General features: G+C 38.6%; 1 protein-coding gene across 1 annotated transcript; it reads left to right on the forward strand.

Annotated features, from left to right (window-relative positions):
* The first annotated feature begins 1,004 nt into the window (after positions 1 to 1,004).
* LOC105394779 (hemolin) lies at positions 1,005 to 6,009 on the forward strand. Its single transcript, XM_048629961.1, has 5 exons — positions 1,005 to 1,159; positions 1,417 to 1,543; positions 1,865 to 2,464; positions 5,090 to 5,289; positions 5,582 to 6,009. Exons 1-5 carry the CDS (start codon positions 1,102 to 1,104, stop codon positions 5,842 to 5,844), a joined length of 1,248 nt encoding a protein of 415 aa, XP_048485918.1. The 5' UTR covers positions 1,005 to 1,101; the 3' UTR covers positions 5,845 to 6,009.
* The last annotated feature ends 3,941 nt before the right edge of the window (positions 6,010 to 9,950 follow it).

Genomic DNA, 9,950 nt, shown 5'->3' on the forward strand with positions numbered 1-9,950 from the left:
CTATCCCATATTATCATTTCATAGGTCTCAGTAGACAACTGCTGCTGCCGGTGCGGTGATGACGACACTATGACGACAAGTAAGTATGGTACAGTATGGGGCAAAGAAACCTGACCACTCTCAGACAACATTCTCATTCTAAGGCGCCATTCACCCGTGGCACGATAGTCGAGGCGGTGTCGCGGCAACGGTGACAAATGAAGCGCGCCTTGCCTATGTTTTCTATTTCGATTCACACGGAGTGTGGCTCTGAATATCTGTGAAAAACTTTTTCCCAAAACTGCCACGTTTCACGCCCTCTTCATGTTAATCCCAAACGGAAGTTATGATTTTTTTCATCTGGCGGCGGCGGCGGCGCTATAGTTGGCCTTACACTGGAAAATCTCTTTTGTTAACTGTACCTATTATCACGAGTTCCGCATAAATAAATAAATATTACGGTTAGTTTTCCTGAATACATAGAGTAAAGCCTTTTTCCTTCCAAATGGAATCGGGGAATCCCTCTGTCACATGTTGCAGTGCTGTTAGTAAAATGGTTAAAGACCTGTATGACTAGTTTCATTTTAACTAAATGTCTCTTTTTGGTAGTAGTTAAGTATATAGGTAGGTACTACGTGTATCAAGGGGTTATCTACATTTTGCCTATGATTTTCGGAAATTCGCGATATAAGTAACTATCTAGTTAGGTACCTACATACAAATTCAATTTCTACTTATGTATAAGTAAAGAGTCTCCTTAGAAATGTAGTTATTATATTTTTATTATACCTAATTACGATAATCAATATGGGTTAGGTACCTAACTACCTACATACTATGAATACTCTACATTGTCTTAATTTAGTAAGGATAAGGATTAGTATAAGGAAAACTAGCCTTTTTAACTAATCGTCGTCCCTACTAGATAGTTTAGCAGTCGCTTTATCCTGGTATGTATTTTATGAAAATATCTACATACCTACCTACTTACTTACAGAATTTATTTATGTGTAGGTAATTTGAATAACGTTAACAGGTAAGATATAAACGGATAAAAACACATCGCACCGGGACAAAACCTCAGTCTTCTGCCAACTATCTTGCACTCAATAAACTTTAAAAATGACTTTAATTTTCAAGAGTGTTTTGTTTTTGGGTTTAATATTGACTACTTATATTGGTTAGTTACCAAGTAGTTATATACCTACTCTAATTTTTATAAGTGATAAGATTAGTCAGCTGCAAATGACCAACAACAATTTACCAAAGAAATACGCAGTTATTGCTTAAAGATTGACTGTTTTTTGTGGCTGACTGGCTACTACTGTCTGACTAACTACCTACCTACCTATCTCATATTTGTCCTAATGGCCTAGAAGCTTCGATAGTTACCAGGTGCTCTTCAAAACGTAAATAATTTGTCGCTTTGTTTTTCAGTTTCCGCTCAGCCTGTGAAACAAGATGGCGGCTCAGCACACGAAGAAATATTGTTCCGTGAACACGGCCAGCCGGTGGTGTTGACCTGCGCGCGCGCAGACGACCCTAACCAAGGTGGCATAAGAACGTAAGTCCTGCTAAACAGAAGTAAAAAAGTCGTATTGTATTTTGAGTCAACGAACTGGGGGGATTATGTATGTAGTGTATTGGGACCCCCTCCAGTCCGCTGGCTGGACCGATGACCTTAATCAGGTAGCTTAAACAGCAGGAAGGCCGAGTTTGGAGCAAAGTTGGCGCTCATTGGGAGAGGCCTTTGTCTAGCAGTGGACGATTATCGGCTGATGATGATGATGAAAATGTTGGAAACATTAAACTTCAAATGCTTTTGCGAATTTCACTGGTGTAATTTCACCCTTTGAATTTTACTAAGACCTTTATTGTTTTATAGGTGGTTGAGAAACGGGACGCCATTAGAAGACGGCAAAATGACACCCGAAATAAAATTCCTCGACGACAAATCACTACTGGTGTTGCAACCCTCGCCAGCCGTGGAAGGGGTCTACCAATGCTTCACCGAAACCCATAAGGGCATTGCAACCTCCCCGAAATTCAGCGTCAAACAAACTTATCTCAAAGCTCCAGAGACTACGCCTTCAGTCAACATCAAACCAGCAAAAGGCCTTCCCTTTAGCTTGGACTGTGACGTCCCTGAAGGATATCCGAAGCCTGAAGTGCAATGGTTCCTACAACACGGGAAAGATCACACCCTGATTGAGGCAATCATCAATAAACGGATCACACAGGCTCCGAACGGAGCTCTTTACTTTTCAAATGCTACAACCGAAGATGTGAATGTGGGAGACTTTAGATACGTCTGTATGGCGAGGAATGATGCGGTAGACTTGCCAGTGGTGGTGTCGGAAGCTGTCATCACAGGTCTGAGCAGCGAGGGTGGCAATGAGGGTAGATTGGTGGAGCAGTACGTCAGTAAAGAGGTTAGGGCGGTTGCGGGGGAGACCACGGCGCTATTTTGCATTTTCGGTGGCACGTGAGTATTTTTTTCTATAAAAATCCAATTAAATACCTACCTACATGTAGGAATTAAATAAGATGTTAGTATTTAATCCACATTTATTTACACGGGTTAAAATAAAATCAAAGAAATATCGACATCGTCTTTTCGTCTTTACGTCTTTCACTGTCTTCATGTAGTTACTCTATGCTTCTCTGTTATTCGTCGTCATGGATACTTCATCTTGCGTTCTGTTCCACTCCCACACTCGGCCATCCTGCTTACATGCTGCCCTCAGTATGTGCATTTAAAAACAACTTAAACGATATTAACACCTTAACTAATAATAATAAACAAATACGGCATTACAACTTAAAACACACACATTCGTCATCATTCGTTCATCATCACTTTTATCTTTCTTTCCCCCAATATCACTTCCTTTCTTTTCTTCTTTCTTGTCTTCTTGCGTTTCATCTTCTTTTCCCTCTTTCTTTTCATCTTTTTTATCTCGTGTATCGCTTCTCTTCTTATCTTTCTTCTCTTATGTGTCACTCGCCTTCTTACCCTTCTTCGCCTTGGTCCCACTTGATTTCTTAACTCTAACATCATCCTCATCCTTGTCTTGATTGGTGCATCTCTCATTATCTTCCTGTTATCTATCACCATATTTACAGATTTTTCGCAAATGTTCATCAGTTTCTCCTTTTCATTATGCAAATCTTGTTTGTTTACATCGTCTTGAAACCTTTTTACATTGACATTTCTTGTGACAGCACTCTGTTCTTCTTCGCAAGAATCGAATCTATGCCCTGTCATCTTCTTCTTCTTGGTATCTATGCTCATCATTTGCCGCCTCGTCCATCCTGATTGACATTACCGACATCTGCTTTATCGACATCTCTTGATATCCGTTTCCGCTGCTCTGTCGTGAGTCCGTCGTGAAGTCCGTCATAGCGCCGCTATCGCCTGTTTCCACCGTGAACATCGTTCGTCTTGAATCCGTCTTTAAGTTGTCTATGCCGTCCGTAGCGCTTTCATTGGCTGTTGCTGTTGCTGCATGTCCTCCTTCAGGGCATGCGGTTGAGATATGCCCAAATTCGTTACATCGAAAACACTTCGCACCTCTTTGCTTTTTCGGACAGTCCACTGATACATGGTTGGAATCTTCACAGCTAAAACATCGTTTATTAATGTGCGCCGTCGATACCCTCATAGTCGCATAATGCTGACTCTCGCCCTTCGTCTTTTCCTTCACAATTTCATAAATTCTTAGTTGCTCTTTCAACTCTGAATATGTCGTGGCACTGTGTAACATCACTTTGTTTAGCTCATGGTCCACTATACCGTCCACTATATATTTGATGGCAACATAATCATCCATCTTCCCTCGTTTACCCAACTCTTTCATAATATAAAAATATTCCAAGCAACTTTCATCAGGCTTCTTTTTTCTGCTGCTCATCATCTCGTTAATGGTCTTAGAGTCTACAGAATCTGGGAACTCCTCTGTGATCGCCGTCTTCAGCGCCTCCCACGTCTTAAAGGGTCTTTCCGATCGCAGCCAGAGTGCTGCCGTACCCGTCAGTGACCTCTGTCCTACGATCAGCCGCTGCAACTCTGTCCACCCGAAGATCTCGGCGTTGTCGTCGACTTCTTGCGCCCACCGTGCTGCGGAATCGGTCTGGTCCTGCCCACTGAATTTGCGTATCAGTTCCTCCGTGTATATCAGCGGTCTTGATGCTCCACCTCTCTCCGCGTCATCCTCCGTCGTCATCGTCCTGGGCATCTTCCTGTCGTCTTCGTTACGTCTTTTCGTCTTAAGTTGGTAGATGCTCAGACCCGAAATCGTCGTTGAAGCGAAGAAAAATTTTATTAAAATTTTTCGCTGTCATTCTTGTTATTTTCAAAAATGGCCCCCTGCCGCTTGCCGTTCTGTCTTCTTCATCGTCTTTTATGCGCCGTCATCGCCGATATTTCTTATATTTATTCACCCCGACGAGCCCCCAATTTGTAGGAATTAAATAAGATGTTAGTATTTAATCCACATTTATTTACACGGGTTAAAATAAAATCAAAGAAATATCGACATCGTCTTTTCGTCTTTTCGTCTTTACGTCTTTCACTCTCTTCATGTACTCTATGCTTCTCTGTTATTCGTCGTCATGGATACTTCATCTTGCGTTCTGTTCCACTCCCACATACATATTAATAATATAATATATGTATAGTGCCACAAACTTATCTGTTCCGGTGAGAGCGAACTAAATTGGTCCATACATACCTCATTACTTACTAAATGAATTTCATATTGACATAGATTATATGTACCAATTTAGTTCGCTCTCACCGGAACAGATAAGTTTGTGGCACTATATAGTTTGTGCTTCTGTTATACGGTGATTACGATGCAAAATTAATTATAATAGAGGAAGGTACAAAAATTAGGCCCATAGATTACCACGATTTCAGGATAAACAGTTGGCAGGTGCCCTACCTTATGTCTCTTCACTTTCTAAGGTACAGTGTACGCCATAGAAAATTAATGCATATGACGATACCTACCCTAACTTGTTTTCTTTGTGGAACTAGGTAGGTATATTGTCAAACCACTTCAAAAGCCAGCGAAAGTAAAGTATTTAACTTGAATATCCTCCCCAGCCCACTAGCCCACCCTGACTGGACCAAAGACGGCAAAAATGTGAATGGGGCGCCCGGCGACCGAGTGACCCGACACAACAGGAGCTCAGGAAGACGACTCATCATCAAGAACACCACTCTAGAAGATGCTGGAACTTACCAGTGCGCCGTTGATAACGGCTTTGGGACTGAACTGCGTTCTATCAAGGTTACTGTTCAAGGTTAGTTTCTATTTCATAAGTAATGGCAGTCTCAGCCCCTTGATTATATTATACAAAGCAAGCCCCTATTGCTGAGTTAGAGCCTTCCCATGATTGTTTTTAATATTATGTTTACAGGACCAGTTCAACAATGCATATGGACTTATCGAAACAAGCCTAATCTTTACTGCCCACTAACTGTTGATTTCCTAGATATGATACCACCTAGGTACTAGTACAGTAGTACCTACTTAGGTACTATATACCAACATTTGTTCAGATACTTACCTTACTAACTAATTCCATTTTCCAGCGAAACCTTCAATAAAGACTGCGAATGAAGTAGCAGCGAAGCTTGGAGAAGAAGTCAAAATATGCGAAGTGAACGGAGTCCCAACGCCAAAACTAACGATAACTCACAACGCTAAACCGTTGGTTGCGTCAAATAACGTTGTTATAACCAACGATAGAGTTGTTATAAAGAATATTCAGCCCACTGATCAAGGGTATTATGGATGTGAAGCTGTTAACGAGCTAGGAGGTGAATTTCGTGAAACTTATCTAAGTATTGCCTGAAATCGGCATTATACGTGACTCTTCCTTAAATTATAAAATTTGGCTTAATAATTATTTTAATAATAAGCGTTCCTTTTGCATAGATTTGTTATAAATGATTTCACTTTAAAATAAATAGTTGTAACGTATAGCAAGCATAAAAAGTACATATATTTCATAACAAAAGCTGTTTTTTTTTACTAAATGTGCACCAATAACTAATTACTAACTACTCTGTTAAACATACTGTTTGAATTTTGGCTTATTTATAAAAACAGGATGTACGAGTACCTAATTGATACCTCATTTATATTCAAAATTGTCTCCCTTAGCTCGTAAGGTTGCCTGGAAGAGATCGCTTTTAGCGATAAGGCCGCCCTTATTGTAATATAGATTTTAACCCCCTTATTCATAGAGAAGTTACAAAACGTTTTAACTAATAAACTGTTTTGTCCCTCTCCGACAAAGAACAATTTGTTCTTTGACAGAGAGGGACAAAACAGTTTATTAGTTAAAAAGTATTGTAACTTTTCTATGAATAAGGGGGTAAGTCTTAAATGTTATTTCAGGCGCGGATCCACCCATATGGGCAAGATGGGCATGCCCATCACCTAAATGACTGGCCATAACACACCACGTGATTTCAATATAATAATTTCGTTATTTTATAACTTTTTAATGATGTTTTTTTTATAATTATGTTGGTGGTGATGATTTTGGGTTAAGCTAAATATGTTTTTTCCATCTCAAAAGCCCTCAAATCCATAAATTTTTCGGTCATGCCTAGTATCTGAGTTTTGGCTTACAGCAAAATTAATTATTTACGTACAAAGAGACTAGCTTGATCTCAATAAGACAAATAGTTTTAATGATACAGTTCATAAAAAACGTAAAGATGTTGATAGAATTCTAAAATGTCGCCATTTTGTTAGAGTAACTTTTTTTCTCTGAGTGTAAATATCTAAAAAACCCTGCCAAGAGTGAATTGGATTGGCGCACTGAGGGTTCCGTACTCTCTATTCTATTCTATTCTATTGTGGTAGGGGGTGAAGATCCTGTACGTGGCTCTCTCGAGTGGAACCTTTGTACATATCCCCTTGATTTCAGCTCAGCCAGCCTAGCTCCCGAGTAAACTGGAGTAGCAAGCATGGGTGTTCCAATAGCTGAGATAGGCGCTCTGTTGGTCCAAGAATAGATAATCTTGTTTCTGTAGTAGGTGGACAAGCTAACAGAATGTGTTCAACCGTCTCATCTACTTCCTTACATGTCCTACATAAGGGACTAGTTGAGTTACCTATGGTATATAAGTGTTTATTCACGCAACAGTGTCCTGTTATTAATCCTACCATTAATGATATATTACTACGGGACAGGTTGAGTAAGTAGCGTGTAATGGGTGGGTAATATAGTTGGGTGATGGAATGAACGCTATAGTTTGTCTACAGTCTACCCGGTTTTGCCACTCCTGATTGTGTTTGGATAGTGTTTTATCTGTAAGACATTGCCTTATTGCCTTTGGTGCCAGAGTAATAAATGGTTGTGGTCCTATAGGTAGGATATTCGACCCCATTCTCGCTAATCGGTCAGCCTCGCAATTTCCAATAATATCGTTATGACCTTTCGTCCATTGTATTGTTCCGTACTCTCAAAAAACAAACTAAACTTTGCAGTTGAAATTATATTTTGCCATAAATCGATATAGGTACATAGGTCATGGTCAATTCTGCAACTTTAAATGTAGGCAAAAAAATGGTTTGAGCTTAGCTTAGTAGGTATATAATATTTTTGAAAGACCGTGGAAAGACCTATTCAACGATACCAGACACCATAAAAACAACGAGAAAAAAATACATCCCCACTTTACCCCAATTTTTTTTTAATGTCTACCCGTTTCTGTGAAAAAGGGTGGTGACAGACAGACAGACGGACAACAAAGTGATCTTATAAGGCTTCCTTTTTTCCTTTTGAGGTACGGAGCCCTAAAAATTATACGAGTTATGTGTAGGGTAATTAACTATTTATATACTTAGGTCCTACGGATCCTTCACATATTAGAATTCAAATTTTGCAGCACAAATGATCGTGCGTGGAATATAGCAAAAAAAAAAGGGCCAAGAGCGTGTCGGACACGCACATGAAAGGGTTATGTAGCCATAAGATGGGCAGACCGCTTATACATTACCATTAAGTTAGGGCAACTGTATGTCATAAGTTGGTCAAGTTTTAAATAACTATGACGGTGAGGGGTTAAAAAATAATTATTTTTCGATAATTTTAAAAATCATTTTTCCGTAAGTCTACTAGGAACCCTTATAGTTTCGGCTTTATTTTAAAAAGCTGTAGTTATTATAAAACTATTTGGCCTATCAAGATAAAATTAGCCTCAATTAACCCTAGAGTGCTCGCGCTATGAGCATTTTGCCGCCCTCAGCAAAGAATGTTTATTATTTTATGAACTATGCACTCCTCAAGTTCCAGCGCCTATGTAGCTGCCCTCTCGGTCTTCTCCTACATGTTACGTAAATTTGGAGAAATTCAGTGCACAGGTTACAGCAGGAAGAGAGAATTGAAGAGAGTGTGTCGCACGGGGCGGCAAAATGCTCACCGCGCGAGCACTCGCGTCAGTAAAATTAAAGTTATTTTTTTTACAATTGTTATGAAATATTGTTAGTTTTTCAGTGTTTTTTTGTAATAATAATTTAAATATAATGTAGGTATGTATCTATTTCAGTTTACATTCGATTTACGATATAACTTTGTTAATTTACTAACGACTTAATTTTACGAAGAATTTACCTGGAAAAAATAGCTCTGCTCATAACTACACCACGTATAACAATAAAATCTTACATATGGACAGTACATGGTGTTTTTTATTGGTCCGGTAGTACAAATCTCCCGTTTTGCACCACCAGACCAACAAAAAACACCCTAAAGAAGAGAGGGTACATGCCTATAACTATGTCCATATTAGAAAAATAGCAGGTCAAAAAAGGGTGTAATACATGAAGAAAGTTACTGTGCAACGAACACTTTGTGTTCATGTTTCAGGACTGCGTTGCTGAAATAAATGCTGTAGATGAAGATAACTTCTAAAGTTTTTAATAATTTTGAGATTTGTTGATTTTGTGTGGCTTAAGACAAATTTATACCTAAAAGATCAGATTTTTTCCCAAAGCATGAACGATATGTCATATAATGAACAATTATAATATAAAAACTATAAATATTACTTTTCCTAATACCATATGATTCATTTTAATCAAATTATATACATTTATAAGTTTTCGTAATTATTAAGTGTCCAAAAAATACATTTTAATATGGGCGGCAAAATGCCGCCACGCGAGCACTTGCGTCACAAAAAGAGGCGCGACTACTCTAGGGTTAAATTAGAATTTAGTCTTAGTTGTATAGTAACTTTTGCCGTAACGTAGACTTTTGTCGGTAAAAATTTTAACAATGATTGATCCAGAGGGCTTTTGAGGAATAAAAATTTCATTTAGCATCTATAACCATAATACGGTCACTACCAACATAAGTACAAAAAAACTGCTATCAATAACTACTTCAAGGCGAGGCAAAAACACTTTTTTTGACTTGCCCATCACATATTTTGAGGTCTGGATCCGCGCCTGTGTTATTTTAAGTGTTTTATGTACAATAAAGTTATACTACTACTGCTACTAATTAATTGATCACCTACTTAACTGATGTCCTTACTTAGGTATATTTATTACTTATGGTATGAAATTATTATTGATGTAGGTAGGTAGGTAAGGTTGTGATCAAAGGTGAAAAAATAAGCGTCAAAAGAAATGTTACATCAAATTTTATTTTTATATTTGCATTCACTTATATTGGTAAGTTGATTATACACTTGGGGGATTAAATATTTATGTAGGTAGGTATTAGTTTGACACCTAACACCTACCTAGTTTATAAAAGCCTTGGGTTGCTTGCTGTGGCGTAGATGTACGTAGAAAAAACAACAGACTGAGTTCTGCGACTATAAGTTTTTTACTGATTGAAAACCGTTATAACGAGTTAATAACGTTACCAAGCTTAGATAGGTACTATGGTTGTTTCAATGTAGCAAGTAGGTACCGAACCGATAGGTAGTTACT

Source organism: Plutella xylostella, chromosome 24 (genome assembly GCF_932276165.1).
Source record: "Plutella xylostella chromosome 24, ilPluXylo3.1, whole genome shotgun sequence".
Classification (NCBI taxonomy): domain Eukaryota; kingdom Metazoa; phylum Arthropoda; class Insecta; order Lepidoptera; family Plutellidae; genus Plutella; species Plutella xylostella.

Bases quoted from the DNA above. Each gene is read 5' to 3' on its own strand.
- LOC105394779 (XM_048629961.1), top strand. From the start codon at position 1,102: ATGACTTTAATTTTCAAGAGTGTTTTGTTTTTGGGTTTAATATTGACT. The intron at 1,160-1,416 runs GTTAGTTACCAA...TTTGTTTTTCAG, and splicing joins AATATTGACTACTTATATTG to TTTCCGCTCAGCCTGTGAAA. The intron at 5,290-5,581 runs GTTAGTTTCTAT...TCCATTTTCCAG, and splicing joins TATCAAGGTTACTGTTCAAG to CGAAACCTTCAATAAAGACT.